Source organism: Mesocricetus auratus, unplaced genomic scaffold (genome assembly GCF_017639785.1).
Source record: "Mesocricetus auratus isolate SY011 unplaced genomic scaffold, BCM_Maur_2.0 Super-Scaffold_100022, whole genome shotgun sequence".
NCBI lineage: Eukaryota > Metazoa > Chordata > Mammalia > Rodentia > Cricetidae > Mesocricetus > Mesocricetus auratus.
Genome location: NW_024429203.1, coordinates 37,889,569 through 37,909,152, shown reverse-complemented (window position 1 = coordinate 37,909,152; position 19,584 = coordinate 37,889,569). Strand labels below are relative to the sequence as shown.

General features: G+C 44.0%; 1 protein-coding gene across 4 annotated transcripts in view; it reads right to left on the bottom strand.

Moving 5' to 3' along the window:
* The window catches only part of Celf6 (CUGBP Elav-like family member 6), a 32,201-nt gene that overhangs the window by 7,293 nt on the left and 5,324 nt on the right, over positions 1-19,584 (bottom strand). For all 4 annotated transcript variants that reach the window (XM_040730084.1, XM_005069634.4, XM_005069635.4 and 1 more), the window contains exon 3: positions 11,950-11,998. In XM_040730084.1, the coding sequence (XP_040586018.1) occupies positions 11,950-11,998 (49 nt within the window). The remainder of the gene's footprint in view (positions 1-11,949; positions 11,999-19,584) is intronic.

Sequence of the window (19,584 nt, the reverse complement as noted above, 5' to 3'; positions counted from 1 at the left end):
ATGACTTTGCCCTAGCATTGAAGAACAGGCCTCAAGTGGTCAGGGAAATGTCCAACATCAAACATCAAGAAATCTGTGTAAGTCAGGCAGTGGTGGTGCAGGCAGATCTCCATGAGTTCGAGGCCAGCGTACAAAGCTACACAGAGAAACACTGACTCTAAAAATCAAAAAGGAAAAAAAAAGAAGTCTGTACTATTGTTCCAAGTTTTGACATTAAAATATGCCCATGTTTGCAAAAGGCCTGGAAGTGTATGAAGAAGGCAGGACCTCCACAGTCCCAAAGGGAGCTTCACAGTGCTCTAGTTATAGTAGACCTATGTCACTGATAGGGTCTCTGAGCTGTCATGCCTCCTGGGTCAGCATCCAGGTGGCCCTATATGAGAAGAGAGAACACAAGCCTAGATGAAGCCCTTAACATGGTAAAGAGGTTTGTGTGGATAGTGGCCTTCCGGTCCTTCATTTAAGCTTCTTGTTGCCCTCTTCTGCCCATGGAGAAGTGTGGGATACATGTGGCCTCAGGCCAGCTATCACGGTTCACCTCTATACTCCTGTCTCAGTAAGAACCTCTTGATTTAGTCATTTCCATCAGGGCACTGAGTCTATGGTTCTGGACTACTGGGATGTAAAAAAGTCCTCTTTGAAAAGAGCAATCATTATATGCTGGGTTCTAACCTACCTGTTTCTAACATATCATTTCAATCTTAGAACTTTCTTTGCTACTTTGCAAGGACTTAATGTTTTACTGGGCAATGAGCTGAGTCACAGTGACCATGAACTTCAGGCAATCCAAAAATGGTGGGGTAATTTTAAGAGACTTACTTGATCAAAGACAAGCCTGACCATTTAGTGTAGCCTCTAGAGTGACACTAAGACTCTAAGGCTTAATGATTCCCCTTCAGATAGAAATGATGGTACTAATAGCCCAGAAATATCAATTTCCTCTTAAACCAACTCTACCAGTTTGTTTAAAAGATGATGCTACAAGTGCTACTAATAAATGTCTGAGTAAGGGCTGGGGATGTAGTTCAATGGTATAGCATGTCAAAGCCTGGAGTTCAGTCCCAGTACTTAAAATCATCTAAGTAAGAGTATCTAATGGGGGCTGGAGAGATCACTAAACAATTAAGAGCATCAACTGCTCTTCCAGAAGACTTGAGTTTGATTCCCAGCATCCACATGGTGGGTGATTCACAATCATCTAACCATGGTTCTAGGGAATTCAATAACTTTCTCTAGTCTCTGTAGGCTCCAGGCACACACACAGTGCATAAACATATATGCAGGTAGAACACCCACACACATAAAAATAATAAATAACATGAAGAGTATGCCATGGAAGGTAGGGAGATCTCTACAGACAGAATATCAGTTGTAGAGTTCTACCTTCCTGAAGTGGAAGAAACTGGAAGGCAGTATCAATGGGGAGTTGAGATATGATTGGAAAGCCACATAGTTCAATGGTATGATTGCATTTTCCTATCGGTGCCTAATGCATACTCGTTGTTATTCTATTAGATGTTTTTGAACTCCAAGAAAGTGACTTAGGTTCTCATATGTTCATCTCCATGAAACTACTTTGTGTATCTGGTCATACAGGTCAAGAATTCTAATGTAGCCAATGATAGGTTTGAGAGCCAAGAATCAGTCCAGTCTGTCCTCTGAAGAAAGGAGAGACCAGGATGCTGATCGAAACCAGAAGGCCTTGCCTGAGGGGTGCACATTTCCGGCATCTAGGACCTTTATATCCACTCTTCTTTACATTGGTTGGATGCCATGACTATGAGTAAAGGTTGTAACTTTTGGGTACCAACCACCAAACCCATTCTGAAAATATTTAGTCCACCTTTCAGTTCACAGACAATCCCAGAAAGTCCTGCTGGAGGCAGTGACTGTAGCAAATCCTCTTTCCCCTGGTGTTATGCTACAGCATAAGAAGCCAAGGAAGACTGAACAAGTAGGCAAAAGCTCCTGGCCAGACAAGCATCCAGAAATTTAAAAGGCCTGGAATGTAGCTTACTTGGCAGAATGCTTCCTAGTATGGGTTCAATCTCTAGCACTTCATAAGTCAGGCATCGTGACACACACTTGTAATCTCAGTACTCAGGAGGCTAATGCAGGAGAATCAGGCATTCAAAGTCACCCTTAGCTCCACTGAGGTCAGCCTAGGCTACAGGAGACTCTGCGTCAAAAATAAAAAGACTTAACCAGTTGTGGTGCTCACCTTTAATCCACACTCAGAAGGTAGAGGCAGGAAGATCTCTCTCTGTTAATTGAAGGCCAGCCTGGTTTACATAGTGAATTCCAGGCCAGCCAGGGCTACATGGTGGGATTCTGTCAAAAAAAGTTTTGTCTTCAGTGGCCAAAGAGCTTGATGCTATTATGACAGGTGGGGACAAAATGGTCAGCTGGATGCCAGCCTAGGTTACATAATGAGACACTGTCTCAAAATTTACCTGAAGATACAATCAAAATCAAACAATAGGTAAAGATCTTAAATTGGTATTTCTATGAAGACATACCAATGAGCAAGAAGCATATGAAAAACTAATATTAGTCATCATTAGGGAAGTGGAAGTCAAAACTACAAGGAGACATCACCTCCCACCTACTAAAATGACGGCTATCAAAAACCCACACACATACTTCATACCCACATTCACCCCCCCCCACACACATACTTCATACCCACATTCACCCCACACACACACAAATAACAAATGTTACTGAGGATGTGGAGACCTGGAATGTTGGTGCCAGGGAGGGAGATTTAAAAAAAGGCACAGCTGCCGGGCGTTGGTGGCGCACGCCTTTAATCCCAGCACTCGGGAGGCAGAGGCAGGTGGATCTCTGTGAGTTCGAGGCCAGCCTGGTCTACAAAGTGAGTTCCAAGACAGCCTCCAAAGCCACAGAGAAACCCTGTCTCGAAAAAACAAACAAAAAAAAAAAGAAAAGAAAACAGAATTACCATATGATCCAGCAATATCTCTTTTTAAGTATTTATGCCAAAGTATTAAAAGCTTTGTTGTACTTTTTCCAAAATTATTTTTATTTTAATTTAACATTAATAACTTTACATATTCATGGGATATAATTTCATGTTTTTATATATGTATATATTGTAGAATGATTAAAGCTAATTAAAATATCCATCACCTTAACTATTTGACTTATCATGGTAAATTCTTTTTGCGGGGTGGGGGTGGGGATGGTTGAGACAGAGTTTCTTTGTGTAACAGCCCTTACTGTCCTGGAACTCGCTCTGTAGACCAGTTAGAACTCAAACTCACAGAGATCTGCCTGCTTCTGCCTCCCAAGTGCTGGAATTAAAGGAATGCACTACCACTGCTTGGCTCATGGTAAATTCTTAAATTCTTTTTTGAAAAAGATTTATTTCACTTCTTAAAATTTCATTCATTTTTGAGATAGGGTATCTATCTATAGTCCTAACTGTCCTGGAACTCACTATATAGGTGAGGCTGGCTTCAGATTCATAGAGATTCATCTGCCTCTGCTTCTAGAGTGCTGGAATTAAAGGTGTGGGTCACCACCCTTGGCTTTGTGGATTTTTTTGGTTATTCATTTTTTTATTTATGTATATATGTGTGCCTGCTTTCTGTAAGTATGTGCACCATGTGCTTGCAGAATCTTTGGGATCCAGAAGAGAGCATATCATGGGATATTGGTCCTGGGAACTGAACATGGGTCCTCTACAAGAGCAGTAAGTGCTCTTAACTGCCGAGTCCAGTCTCCAGTCCCACAGTGAGGCATTGGATTCCCTTGAGCTGGAGTTATGGGTGGCTATAAGCCAAATAATAAGAATGCTGAAAACTGAATGCTCACATTCTGCAGGAGCAGTATGTGAGCTGAGTCATTTTTACAGATTAGTATTAACTATAATCGCCATGCTCTGTAACAACCTACGAAAACGTTCCTCTGCTTAACAGAAACCTGGAGCCTTTGGCTAACATCTCTCCTTCCTTCATTCCCTTCTCCCATCAGCCACTGTCAGCCACCATTCTACTCTGCTTCTATGAGTTCCTCTTTAAATTTTACTGGGGTGAGATCATGTGGCATTTGTCCTCTGAGAAAGTGGGATCCTAAGGACATGTCTACATACTCAGTTATAATGCTATTAATCACCATGACCAAAAGGTAAAAGTAACCCAAACACTCACCAACAGATCAATGGGTAAATAAAATACAGCATATGTATCCAGTGGGCTACTATTAAGTCTTAAGAAGGGAAGGAATTCTGACATTTCTCACCTCGAGGGATAAACCTTTAAGATATTATGCTGAGCAAGTAGGACGGTCACCAAAAGACAAATGCTGCCTATATTCACTTATGTGACTTATCAGGAGTAATCTGAAAGCAGAGTAATGTTTGCTGGAGGCTACAGAGAAGGGAAAAAGTTTAATGGTGTCAAATTTCAGGTGCCTGGTTTTGTGTGTGTGCACGCACATGTGCACACATTTCTGTGTACATGTCGGGGGATGAGTGTATGTGCACATGTATAGGAGTAGATGTGGAAGCCAGAAATCACACTAATCACTTCCCATTTTATTTTTTGATGCAAGGCCTGTCACTGAACCTGGTGCTCACTAGACTAGCTGGCCAGAAAGACTAGCTGGCTAAAAAGATCTAGTAATCTTCCTGTCTCTATTTTCCCATTACTGGAAGACATACAGGTGGGAAGGCTTTTACATGGGGGCTGGGATGGAACTCAGTTCCTCAGGCTTGCATGGCAAATACTTTACTGAGTCCTCTCCCAAGGCTTCTGGGGTTTGGTTGCACAAACATGTGAATTTCTTTCTTTTTTTTTTAATATATTTATTTATTTATTGTGTATGCAGTCTTCTGCCTGCGTGCCAGCAGAGGGCATCAGATCTCATTCAGGGTGGTTGTGAGCCACCATGTGGTTGCTTGGAATTGAACTCAGGACCTCTGGAAGAACAGTCAGTGCTCTCAACCTCTGAGCCATCTCTCCAGCCCACATGTGAATTTCTTAACACTAGTAAGTGTAACACTAAAATGGTTAAGATGATAAATTTAAAAAATTCTTATTGTTGTCGGGCGTTGGTGGCGCATGCCTTTAATCCCAGCACTCGGGAGGCAGAGGCAGGTGGATCTCTGTGAGTTCGAGGCCAGCCTGGTCTACAAGAGCTAGTTCTAGGACAGCCTCCAAAGCCACTGAGAAACCCTGTCTCGAAAAACCAAAAAAAAAATTCTTATTGTTTTGCCTACATGTGTGTATGTACACCACATGTGTTCTTGGTGTTCTTGAAGGCCGGAAGAGGGCATCAGATTGCCTGGAGCTGGAGTTACAGATGGTTGTAAACTGCCATCTAGGTGCATGGAATCAAGCCCAGGTCCTCTAGTATTCTTAACTACTTATCCATCTATCAGTACCCTATTCTTTGTACCATTAAAACATAAATGAAAGTTTTAAGGAGGATAGCAACAAAGAGACTTAGAACAAGAAATTGAAATAAGATGCTACTGACCCTTCATCATTATCCAAGAGAGCCAGGGCTAACTAAGTAAGAAACATGAACCAGGCTCCTAGAGAGAAGACACTTCAGGGGTGCATTTTCCTATGTGGTTGCACACCCATGTCTGAAAGGTAGCACTTAGGATGGGGGCTTGCCTCAGGTTCCACTGCAGTCAGGGCCCTAGAATGTTACAACATTCGATGAGCACGATCTGCTTGCTCTCAGCTAAGATGCAGACAATCAGTTTTCTTTACCTTCAGATGCAGAACACATTGCAAGAGTCAAAGAGTTAATGTGAGGCAACTCTCAAGTGCTCTCTGTAAAACCTAGAGAGGTATACTTGTAGGGAAGGTTGGGGATGTTTTTCTAGAATTAAGAAGCCTATGGACCGAAGATAGAAATGACTGTCAAATGACTCTATTTACTACAACAGTTGTTGCTAAAATAAGTATCTGATTTAAAACAATAATACAAAGCCAGTTGTAGTAGTGCACACCTATAATCCCAGCACTCAGAAGGCAGAGGCAGGAGGATATCTGTGAGTTCAAGGGTAGCCTTGTCTACAAAGCAAGTTCCAGGCTACAAAGAAAGACCCTCTTTCTAAAATCAAAAAAAAAAAAAAAAAAAGAAAGAAAGAAAGAGAGGGAGGGAGGGATATATGGGAGGATTTGGAGAAAGAAAAGGGAAGGAAAATTATGTAATTATATTTTAATCTCAAAAAATAAATATTTTTTACAAAATATTAAGAAGCTGGAGAGATGGATCAATGTCTAAGAGCTCTGGCTACTCTTCCAGAGGACCCAGTCTGATTCCCAGCAGCCACATGGTATCTCACAGCCATCTGTTACTCCAGTTCCAGGGGACCCAACACTCTGTTCTGGCCTCTGAAGAAACTGCATACTCATGGAGAACATGACAAGTAGGCACACACATAAATAATTTTTAAAAATTAAGCCAGAGTGTTGTAGTGCACACCTGTAATTCTAGGACTCTGAGTGTGAAGCAGGAAGATTACAAGTTTAAGTTTTGAATTAATTAATTACTTAATTAAAAAGTGGAAAGAGTGTATTGATTGTGTGTATTGATTACTTAATCTATTTCTGTACCTTAGGCATCTTGAATGTGTAAAGATTTGTGTAGTTAAAAGAAATACAGCCAAGTTGGGAAGTAGAACAAACAGAATAATCACCGTAGTGAATTATTAATTTCTTGACTGTGGTCCACTGATTTTGAAGTTTCATCATGCCTAAAAAAAGCATTTTCCTAAAAGACTGTACTTACAGTTTAACTTACTATTAGTGTTCCCAAAGTAGAGACAATATAGGTAAGAAAAAACATAGTGGTCCTCACACTGAATGGCAAATAGTGCCCATTTTTGTAGTAATCATTGTTTGATAAACTTAGGATTCTTTTTTTTTTTTTTTTTTGGTTTTTTGAGACAGGGTTTCTCTGTATTGTCTTGGAAGCTGTCCTGGAACTCGCTTTGTAGACCAGGCTGGCCTCGAACTCACAGAGATCCACCCGTCTCTGCCTCCCGAGTGCTGGGATTAAAGGCGTGTGCCACCAACGCCAGGCTAAACTTAGGATTCTTACCTCTGATTTTAGATAATTTGAAGCTAACATTTTCCATTTTGAAGCACACAAACCTTGAGATTTTTATCCTAGAAACTTTCTTCACTTATGTCGACAAGGCCAGCCTCAAACTCTTGAGTTCGAGAGATCCTCTTATGTCAGCATCCCAAGTATCTGGGACTAATCACATGTGTCACTGCATCCAGTTTCAGAAAATATTCTAATGCTCACCTTAAAAAAAATCCAATGCTGGAGAAAAAATTTTTGATGTCGTGTATGACCAACACAGAAATAAATATTATTCATTTGATAGAAGATAGTTTCATTCTAGGAAAGTCAATTTATTTTTAATAGTATACTGTTTAATATATAACTGCTACTGGATACAAGGTATGTGAAGTAAGGACTCTCTGAACACCATGGAACTTAGCTGAAGAATTTATAGGAGTGGATACATTAGAATAATATAATTTATGAAGCTGTGGATGCCTATCTTTGAGAAAAGTGTCCCCAAGCTTACAGGGACATCCATGGAAGAAGAGGATCTTAGCAACTTCATTAAGCAGTTCCTGCTGTATTGCTGTCATTGTGCTGTAGACATTGAAATCCCAAGTTCTGGGGCTGGGAAAAATGGCTCAGTCAGTATAGTGCTTGCTCTGCAAGGATGAAGACCCAAGTTCAATCCTCGGAACCCATGTAAGAAGCTGGACATGGTGATGTGTACTTGTAATTCCTGTACTAGGGAGGCAGAGATGAAAAAACCCTGAGACTCACTGGCCAGCCAGCCTAACCCAATGGGGTGAATTGAAGGTCCCAGAGAGATCTGTCTCAAGGAAACAAGATGGACAGCTCCTGAGAAATGACATGAGATTGACCTCTGGGATGCATACACATATGCACCAGCACACACATACACCACAGAAGCATGGAATATCCAGCACTACCAGTAACACCTAAAAGGTCTTTAGTGTGTACATTGCATTGTAATCAAACTTCAAAACAAGAACACTAACTGTTTTTGTTAAAATGATCATTTTATATCTCTGTATGGATGACAGGAGAGATGGCTATGTTTCAGATATCAAAGAAGTCAACCTGATAGGTTTATCTGTGCTCTCACAGTGCACTTAACAAAAGGCTGAAGTAACTTCTGCTTTAATAATTAAGATGTACATTTTGTATTAAGTTGTAGGGTTATCTTCCTGGGTTCCTGAAGTAAGTTTCTGACCCCTGTTTTAGGAGAAAAAAATCATATAATGATTACTTCCAGATGATTAATGGGAAACTTTTAGATTACATTTGCCTTGATATCTCTTGTAAGTTACATCATATGATATATTTGCGTGTGCATGGATGCTCACATGCTATGGAGTGGATGTGAGGTAAGAGGACAATATGTGAGAGTCATTTGTCTTTTGTACCATGTAGGTACCAGGGATTGATCTCAGGACATCAGGTTTAACAACAAGGATCTTTACTTGTTGAATTACTACATCTGCACCAACACCTTAAAAGAAAACAAAACAAACAAACAAAAAAAGTTTGGTTTCGGTTTTGAAACAGGGTCTCACACTATAGCCCAAGCTGGCCTGAAACTTACTATGTAGCCCATGGTGGCCTCAAACCCATGGTAGTTCTCCAACTTTAGCCTTCCAAATTCTGGGATTCAGGCATCAGCAACCTTGATATCCTTTAAATTACTGTTTCATTGACACAAGAGTTCTTTTCAGACACAGAAACTATTAGTAATCAGCTGTAAACTAAAGGCTTCAACTCAAGCAATAATAAAAATATACAGGCTCAAAAAAAAAAAAAAAAAAACAGGCTCGCCAGCTTGGAATACAAGAAAAATCAGCCTTATCTAATGTTTCAGGTCACTGAAATAAGACCCTAATGGGACAAATTGTCCCATGTTGGTGTCGTTTACTACATTTCAAAGGTAAGACATTAAAAATCATCTTTAAAAATTATGAGCTTCTAGACGGGCGTTGGTGGCGCACGCCTTTAATCCCAGCACTCGGGAGGCAGAGGCAGGCAGATCTCTGTGAGTTCGAGGCCAGGCTGGACCGACAGCCTCCAAAACAGAGAAACCCTGTCTCGTAAAACCAAAAAAAAAAAAAAAAAATTATGAGCTTCTCAGACAGGTGTGGTGGTGCACACCTTTAATGCCAGCACTTGGGAGGCAGAATCAGGTGGTTCTTTGAGTACAAAAATAGCCAAAGCTACACAGTGAGACCTTGTCTCAGAAACAAGCAAAAACAACAAAATCGAGCTTCTCACATGTTAGCGTTAAAATTCAGCAATTAAACTCTCTAAGGGGGGGGATGGTGGTGGTGCTGAGAAGATGGCTCAGCTATTACAAGGGCTTATTGCTCTATCAGAAACCTGGAAGGCAGGCCCTAGCACCCATCCTGGGCAACTCACAAACACCTACAACTCAAACTCCAAGGGATCCAATGCTCACTTCTGGCCTCTGTTGGCACCCTTACACACACACACACACACACACACACACACACACACACACACACACACCATTTCTTTAATCTAGAAGAGATATGTGATAGTCCTGAAGAAAAGCAATTCATTTTGGTTAGCCACATGATTATAGAACACAAGTCAGTCAGTAAGTAAGGTATTTATAAATGACAAAGGCACAATTGTTTTGCAAGACTTCCTACATTTACTCCTCTCCTGAATATTTAGCAAGGAGGCACTGAGAGATCTGGTCATGCTTATTTGCAAGGATTATTCAAGGATGTGCCCAGAATGCATAGTCCTTGAAAACCATCACTTGTCAAGAAAAATCTGTATAACATAACACTCATGAAGTAATAAATTCATCTGGTAGGCAGCCCTCCTTTCAGCCAGACTCCTTGTCCTGCCCCTGAACTACTCTGAACATGAATGGGTGGACAGGTGAGTTACTTCATGTATAGAATTTGTCAGTGATGTGACACTTGCAAAATGTGTACAGCCAAAAAGGCAGAAGAAAACGTTGATACTCTGCTGGTGTCATGAGGCCAGCAGAGTTGCTACTGGCATGGAGGTGCCTTCTGAGCAGCCGCCTGCTGAATTCTGATGGGATGTGCAGGCCCATATGTACCCTCAGTACCTCAGCACGTGGGCCAATTCCTGAGTACCATGTCCTGCTGAGCTCTGGAGCCTCAGAACATGTCAGTCCTTCTGCCTGAGGAATATACTTCCTCTTTCCTCCTTTCTCTATCTGACTACTCTCTCTTACCCTTTGAGGTCTCTTTGGGAGCTCACTTTGACCTCCTAGCATAGGTTAGCTCCCCTTATTTGTGCCCCAACAGGCCCATTCTAGACTTTTCCTTGAGAAACACCATTCACACTGAACAGTGAGCCCTTGCTTGATTTCCCACCTGTCCCCTCATCATCTGGGGACTCCATGGGATCACGTCTGCCAGGTTTTGGTATTCCTGGAACATATTGGTTGCATATTTGAAGAATTACACAGCTCATTTTATTATTTTTTTTCTCAGCTCCCTCATGTACTCACAGGTAACTTCTTTTTTTTTTTTTTTTTGATTTTTTGATTTTTTGATTTTTCGAGACAGGGTTTCTCTGCATTGGAGGCTGTCGGTCCAGCCTGGCCTCGAACTCACAGAGATCCACCTGCCTCTGCCTCCCGAGTGCTGGGATTAAAGGCGTGCGCCACCACCGCCTGGCCTCATAGGTAACTTCTTTGAGGGACTATGCCATGTATGTGGGCCGGGTAGGGTTTAGAATATGGCCAACAATGGCCTCAATCCGTAACAGAGATTCCCAGCAAGAAGAGATCCTTGAATATGTTTTGCATGCAATTGCAACATCAGAAAAGCCTGTCTGGAAAGACTGAGATGAAAAAGGAGGACATTCATAGGAAGAGAAATGAACCCAGACATATTTCTCCAAGGCAATGTAGGACTGATAATATCTTGACTAGAGATTATAAATCAAAGACAAATGTCAGAGAATCTAAAGGGAGGAAGGAATATTTATTGGGACCAAACAGAACCCTGATGCCACCAAAGCTCCCAGTGAATGTAAACAGGAAATCAAGAGAGGGTGTGAAGGAATTAGTAGGAGGTCAATACATGTCTCTATCAACTGAGTTCCATTCTCTCCTAACTCTTAGATTCTCATATAACAACGCTATAGCTGATCTTGAGTCAGATAGACAGGGAAGGCCTATCAGAGTGAGAGGGTTAGCAGACACCAAGGAAGGCTGTAGACAGATACCCTGGGATAATCTGAAACCCAAAAGCAAGAAAATACCAAATACTGATTCAAGAAGAAAGCACTGCCTTTCTAGCAGGGAAGCTGTCCAGAGCACAGTTATGAGAGCCCCTCATCACTCTACTTAAGAAGCAGCAGTCGCTCAACCAGGAGGCAGTGCAGCTACGGATGTCTAGAGACTTCTGTGAGCCTCGGCACACAGCTAGTTTCCTTACTGTGGCTCACAATACCTGTTGCACCAGCTCATCTTTTATGGTGATTAATCAGGCCATGACTGGAAAGGAATGAGTGGCCCCTTCTGTGGACCCAGAGGAATCTGAAAAAGAACACCCCAGCTTGCTTCTTTATATGCACCTGTAAATTCTACCTAGCAAGGCAATAATGACCATTCTCCAAGAGTGAGGTAGCAAGAGCTCCCTTCCTCTGCTTTTGTGCTTCCTGCCCTTTCTGGGTCCGAGCTCTCTAGACCCCCTCTCAGTTTGAGTTGGGATGCCTGAGCTATTCCTTGAGACACACAATTCCAGACTCCACTGATCTGGCCTGGGTCTAGTCCTAAGCCCTGGCAGAGGACTAACTCCAGGAGGGGGCCCACTCATCCTCTGCTCAGATACCATGCTGAGGTTCGTCAGACAGGGAAGTTACCTCCTCGGCCCTCACTGGCAGCCGGCTTCACTTGGATCGGACGATTCATCTGAAAGACATGGGACCAACATACCCATTTAGCAATGACTGTCTGGTCCCAAGGCCTCATTCTTCCCACTGAGCTCCTAGGACTCTGAGTCCCAGCCCCCTTTGCACTCTGTACCCCTCCACTCCCACTGGGATTATAGATCCAAGATTGCTTCCTTAATCCCAGGTGTTTAGAAAGAGCTGGAACTTGAAGGAATGGATGGTGGGAAACTCAGTGGCAAACATAGAGTGGAAGCAGTGGCCAAAGAAATTCTCTTTCTTGGATGCAGGGTATCTCTGTGTGGTGCCTGTTTCTCAGACTCCTGGACTTGCATAAAGGCTTTGAGTGAGAGGAATTGGGTGGGAGGGTGTAATTTCTCTAGCACACTTGTGATTTATGTCTAAAACTGTGAATATAGCTGTATGTTATTTAGATTAAACAGTCTGGGACTCAGACTTAGTGCTATATACCCCTAACTCTGCTATTTCTTGGTCATATGATTTTAAGTAAAGCCACTATCTCTCAGATTCAGTTTAGTAATCAGGGAAAATATTCCCAACTGTCTGAGCCATGATAGTCTTTGCACTCACCCCTCCGTCCCTCCTGGGTGCCTCTTCCACTGACAGTGCTAGGGTTCTAAGGCACCATTTTTCTTCCTGCTCATCTCTGTCTTCCAATTCTTCTTGGATCACTTCACCCACACCCACAACCCCAGCAGTTATCCACACAGGGATGACTCAGACCTCTGCGCCTCCAGCCCACACTGTCTCCTGAGCCTCAGACCCATGTTTCCAGCTGCTTGCTGGGCACCCTGGCTAAAAAGGCCCACTGGCACTTCCCACTCAACACACCAGAATCCGAGCTCATCTTTTCACCCAAACGGGATCCTCCATCACTCAGGTTATAAACCTAGAAAGCAACTTAACTTTTCCCTCCAACCCTTCCCTCCTCCAGCCAGCTTCACCTTTTAATTCAGGGGTTCCCTGATCAGACATGGCTAAAAACAAATCACCTGGGAGCCATATTAGATTATTCAGGTGGGGGGCTGTATAACCTGAAAAACTCCTAGGTGATTTAATATATACCCCCACCTTCCCATCCCCCAACCACCCTAAGTGAATTCATGATTGAATCCCCATCTCACCTTCCTCTCATAGGTGTTGTGGGGATCACATGAGGTAATGGGGGTGCAGAAGGTCTTGGTAAACTGCCAAGAGCTGGGTGCGTGGGACGTGAGGGATTGATGTTGGGGGCAGACAGCTGAGTGCCGGGAGAAAGGAACAGCAGCCTTCCTGTTCCTGGAGGAAGGGGTAACTGATGCCCATCTGGCCTGAGAAGGTGATGATCTGACCCCCTCCCCTCAGGAAACGTACTGCTTCTGCACCAATCAGGGGCCACTCCATCCTTTCCAATGTGCTCGTTGCCGAGACAACAGGCAGCTTCCTGTTACCATAGCCACAAGTGCTACCCAGTAACCATGGTAACACCCTGGCAGTCACAGCTGAGCAATTTCTCTGGATCAAATTTTGGGGTGGGAGACTCATTTAAAAAGGGGGGGGAAGGAAAGCAGGCCAAGCCTGAGCCATTGTAATCCTCCCTCCCACCCAAGGCTCTGACACACCCACCCTCTGGTAGTAGAGCACCTGCAGTGTACCAGGCTGTGGGTGGGGGCCGAGACACCGACAGGACTCAGGTTGTAGTCTAGAGGGGATGACAGATCAATCCAAGCAGATCAGGGCGAGCTGGACAGGTCTGGACTGGCCTGGACCAGGGACCAGGAGGACAGGACCAGTCCCTAGGCATGGCCACCTGTGAGTGTGGAGGAGAAACCAAGAGACAGAGCTATGGAGAGCAGAGACATGGGGAATGATGGAGAAACACAGCAAGACAGAAATTATGGGAGAAAGTAAGAGACAGACCTAGAAAAGGGCAAAGAAAGAGAATTACTGGTGAGGATACAAAGGGAAGGAGGGGGTGGGGGACCGAAAGCAGGTTTGGGGGAGCAAGGAGAGCCTGGCAGAACAAAGGAGAGGGGCAGAAGCCTGAGCCAGGGGGTGAGTGAGAGTGAGCAAAACCATCATTATTTTATTAGTTCTTAAATAGACCCTGAGAATTTTTCTCTGGAGCCAAGAGTGACAAGCACATGTGACAGCAGCGGTTTCCATGGTAGCTCCTGGCTGGGTTTCCTGGGAGACGGTGCTCATTGGTGCTCTGGGGGGATGATCCTTTCCCTCCTCCCAACCACCTGACCTTTTGATGGAGCGTGGATATTGGGAGGTACATATGAATTTCTGCATGGACCTGCCAGGGTCCAGTCCTTAGAGGCTCTACATCTTCTGCCATTCGGGCATGCTGCCAACATTTCTTGAACTCTGTGATGAACCCCAGTGATGCTTAGATGGAGACTCCCCTCATAGGCTCACAGAGAAGATGAGGTCCTCATTTTCTGAGAGGCCACCAGATGCTAAGCCTTCCCCTGGGACTATTTATTTGTCTCCAAATCTTTCTAACCACCTCTGTCCACTGTCTCCATGTTAAAGATGAAAAAGCTGAGGCCCAGGGAGAGAAGTTTATTTTCATAGAAGTACATTGTGGGTACTCTGAGATTCACTGGTCTGCCTGATGGTAAACTCCTGATTTTTGCATCCTTCTGCTCAACTCCTTGTTCTTTTTATTTGTTTGTGGTTCTACTTTTAAGAGAGTTTCACTATGTGGCTCAGGCTGTCCTAGAACTTGCTGATAGCCTAAGTTAGCCACAAACTCATGATCCTCCTGCCTCAGCCTCCTGACTGCTGGGTGATATGTATCATCACCCCCAGCTCAAGTCCACTGCGCATGCTTATATGTGCATGTATATGTGTGTGGGGGTGTGGGAGGTCATAGCTGATATCTCTTTCTCACTCTATAAAAAGAATTATTTTTATTTTATGTGTATGGGTGTTTTGTCTGCATGTGTATAATGTATGTACAATAGTACACATGGAAACTGGAAGAGAGTATCGGATTCCCTGAAACTGTAGTTACAGTTGGCTGTAAACTTCCATGTTGATGCTGGGACTCAAGTTTGGATCCTCTGGAAAAACATCCAGTGCTCTTAACCAACAGTCCCTCTCATTTTTTTTCAGACTGGGTCTCTTACTGAACCTGGAATTCTGTGATTCAGTTAGACTGGCTGGCCAGCAAACACGGGGATTTCCTACAATCATGGGATTACAGGAATGTATCATTGTCATTGGCTTTGTATGTGGATTCTGGGGGAGCAAACACAGGTCCCCATGCTTGAACAGCTGGCACTTTACTGACTGAACCATGTCTCCAGCCTTCAATTCTATTCTTAAGACGTGAACACAAATAACGAGACACAGAGGTACCAGGACTTTGGAGACAATGCAAGGTGCAGAACTATTAGTGAGGCTAGCTGCAGCTGTAGAGGCTGACACTGGAAACAATCCATGAAGAAACAGTGTTTGACCTGGGCCTTGTGGGTCAGAGTGGATAGAGATAACGGGAGACGCAGGGCAGGCAGTTGAGCATTCCAGATGGCTAGAATACAGACGGAGCATCAAGCCTGAAAAAGCAAGGATTCCGGCTCCTAAAGACAAACTGCTCATGAGACAGATGTGAACTTCAATCCTGGTTACATCACTGGCAATTTCTCCAAGGTCTTTGAGCCTCAGTATTCCCACCCATAAATCATGGTCTTATGCTTGAGGGTTTATGATGAAAACAACAAAAGCCAGATCGTAGTAGGTATACTAGCTATGATAGGTTTTGTTTGTCTTTTTGACTTTTTTAAATTCTTGCTTTTGTTTTTATTTTGTTTTGGTAAGAGGGGGTGAAACTGGAAGGCAGGCAGGGCCCGATCAGTGCAGGCTGTAAAAAACATGTCAAGGATTTTGACACAGATATATTTCAGATGCTGTAGGGATCCAGAGAGGGACTTTAAAAGGAGGATAGGGGATGATCTGGTCTGTTTGGTCTTAGGAAGTATCTCAGAAGTTGTCACAGTGCAGAGACAGGATTGTAAGGGAGTGAGAAGAGGCAGAAGGGTGGTGATGCAGGTGGGAGGTGAGAGTGACTGGGACCATTGTAGAAGGAAATGGACAGACCCAAAAGATGTTTGGGACAAATGAACTAAACCATAGTTCTGCTGAGGGTGAGGCCGAGGGAAAGGAGGGCATGTGGGCCAACTCTTGGGTTTACAGCTCAGGAACTGGGAGAGCATTGCTTCCCAGGCTCTGAGACTCAACTCCACAAGCAGGGATTATGGGGAACGCCTAAGGTTTAGGCAAGCTACTCATGGCTGGAGGAGAAAGCTGTTCATGAGAGCTACTGGGCAACCCTTCCTGTTTTAGTACTCCATAAACAGGGGATGGGTCTGGGGTACTCTAAGGAAATGGGGGCATTGATGCTTGACCCACAAACTTGTTGTGTGAGATTTCAGGTGAGCCTTCGCTTTGATTGATCACCTGTTACCCCAAGAGTTTCCCAAGCCCAGGTCTGTGTCAAGGCTCTGGAGGAGAAACCAAGGTGAATATCAGAGAGAGAACAACCTACTCCCAGAAGTGGGGTGTGGAAGGTTAGAGGTCTGGTTAGACCTGTACAAGGTTCTGTTCTCTTGATTGAGTAAGTAGAAAGGAAGCAAGGTCTATCCCATTTCTCAGATAGACTTGTCTAAAACGCCTGTCCGGACTTCTGTCCCTCACGCAGCATCCCCTTCCCACAGGAAGGGGTTTTATCAGTACTCCCTTGAGAAGGACTGTTGGTGAGTCTAGGAGAGGCGTCATGAGGATCAAAGGGGAGTAAGGCAAATATCAACAGCAAAGTTTTCAGGACTTGGTTTGAACACTTCATTTTTTTAAGGTTTCTGAGACAGGGTTTCTTTGTGTGGCTCCAACTGTCCTGAAACTCACTCTGTAGATCAGGCTGGCCCTGACCTCCACCTGCCTCTGCCTCCTGAGTGCTGCTTGGTTTACCGCACTTCTTCTAACCTAGCTCACTATCGAATCCCATGAGCTTTAGAGTCCATATGCATGCCACCAACCCGTTTCCTCTCCATTCCTGCACCACCCCAGCTCCAGAGCATCCTGCTTCACCATTGGCTTACTCAGAAGCCACATTGTCCTATAGGGCTATCTTGTCGCCACTATTGCTCCCTCTTCAGTTCAGTCTTCACACTGCAGCCAGAGTAATCATCAAAACTTCCTATCTCTTCTTTAATCCACCCATGACTGACTGGCTGTCAGAACTCTGTGTCCTGTTTCCTCTACCCAACATGCATAGTACTCCCCACCCACTGACAGCCATGGCCACCTTTGCCGGGAGACATCTTCCTGTCAGTTCTTATATTATTCTCAGAATTTCAGAAGTGGTCTTTGGCTTTTAGGTTTTCAGATTCTCAGATATGAAGAAAGCATCTGATAGCACCTCCTTTCTCCCCACTCCTGATGTCTCTTTTACAGGCCCAGATGTAACTCCAACAGAGTGCAATGAATTACTTTTGACCTGGGAGCTTCTTGAGGACATGGCTTGATTGATAGAATGTAGTAGGATTTAACTTCTATTTTCTCTCCCCTCCCAAGCTGTTTTGCATAGGACACAACTTATGCAAGCAAATACATTCCTCTACTTGATTCGTATCTGCCTCCTTCATAGTATCTGAAGGGGCCGGTTCCTCCAAAGAAGGGGGGTCATGGACAGGGAGATAGACCAATAAGGGACGCCTTCCTAATCTCAGACGTGGGAATGAAGTTGGCCTCATTCTCTTAAGGTGGATTCTAGAATTAGAATGAGGCTCAAAGAAACAGCAGTAGCTTCCTCAGGAAGCAGCTACAGGAATTGGAAGCCAGGCAGCAGGTGGCTGCAGTTTGAAGGAAGTTCTGAGCTTCAAATACGTGGCAGAGACTGGCAGTGAGTAAATGGAGAATATCTGAGAGAAGGCCTCGCTCCAGAACAAACTGTGCTATTTTCCGTCAAGTTTCAGGCTTTCTTTCTGGGATTCATCCAACCTTTACAGGCTTCATTCCCTTTACAGTCCTGCCAGCAAAAGTGCAGACAGAAGTCTTATCCCTGTTTCTCCAGCAGATGGCAGCTACACCTAAGACCTAGCGCCTACAGAAGGCTGGTCTCCTGTTCCTTTCTGGTGTAAGTTGCTGCTGCCCCTGGCAAGCTCAGAGAAAGATTGATGGCATAGATGTTGCCGGGGCTAGCCAACAGTGCCATTGATTTTCATTTAAGAGGATAATTAAATATTAATTTTCACTTTGTTAAGTTGAGAAGGGTGAATAAAGCCAATCCTGGCAGTAACAGAGAAAGCCAGGCCACACTTGTGGAAAAAGGCACAAGTCCTCAATTGTCATACTATTCAGAAACTAAGCCCCATCTGCTACCAAGTTAGCTCATGTAATAATGGAGCAATTAAGTGAATAGCCCAACGGGGTTCAATGACCAGAGCTCCTCACATGTGAGCAGCTCTATGTAGGACTCATTCTCCTCATTAAATAACTTTGAACACATACAATGCCATGAATATTGGTGCTGATGACTGTCAATGGTTATTGCTATTTTGCTTTTCTCCAATTCTTCCAGGTTTAGGGCTTCACTGTCCTTTTCCAAGGAGTACTTGTTCTTATAAAACCCCACAGGTACTGTTCATCACTTCTTTTTTTTTTTGTTTGTTTTGTTTTGTTTTGTTTTTACGAGACAGGGTTTCTCTGTATTGTTTTCGAGGCTGTCGGTCCAGCCCAGCCTCGAACTCACAGAGATCCGCCTGCCTCTGCCTCCCGAGTGCTGGGATTAAAGGCGTGCGCCACCACCGCCCGGCTGTTCATCACTTCTTCAAAAGCTTTTTCTCCCAAGCCCATCTTAATTTTCCCAGGCTTTCCAGGTAAAGTTCAAATCTCCAAATCTCCCACTGTTTCCCCTTCAAAGGCAGCTGCCTGTAGGATCCTGCCCTTAGTCTGGCCCAGACTCTCTTGCCCCGCCCCCACTGTCTGCCCGGCTCCTCCCATGGGCTCATCCGATTCACACCCACCTGTTTCTTTCAACTCTGAATTTTTTTTTTTACCACACTTTCCTGCATGGGTGTTCCAGCTTGTCTCGATGCCTGTGCTAGCAGCAGGAATCGTTTGCTCCCACGGTTAGATGAATGACGGCTTCTACAACTGCTCCTACTAACGTTACTGTTTCAATTACTGCTATTACTACCACCAGCTAAGACTGCTGCAGGCTTACTTTCTGTTGAGCTCTGTACTTCACATGATCTAGCCCATCTGTCCACGACCTCAATCTTTTTGTTTCATTTTGTTTGTTTGGTTTTGTTGTTGTTGTTGTTGTTGTTGTTTGGACTAGGGTCTGGTCTCTCTGTGTAGCTCTAGCTGTAGGGGCACTCACTCTGTAGACCAAACAGGCCTTGAACTGCCGTAGATCCGTCTACCTCTGCCTCCTGAGTGCTGGGACTAAAGGCATGCGCCACCACTGCCCAGCTTGAATTCAGTCTTACAGATGAAGAAACTCAAGTTTTATCTTATTTTTTGAGACAGGATCTCACTATATAGATCTGGTTGTTCTGGAACCCACTATACAGATTAAGGTTGGTCTCAAACTCA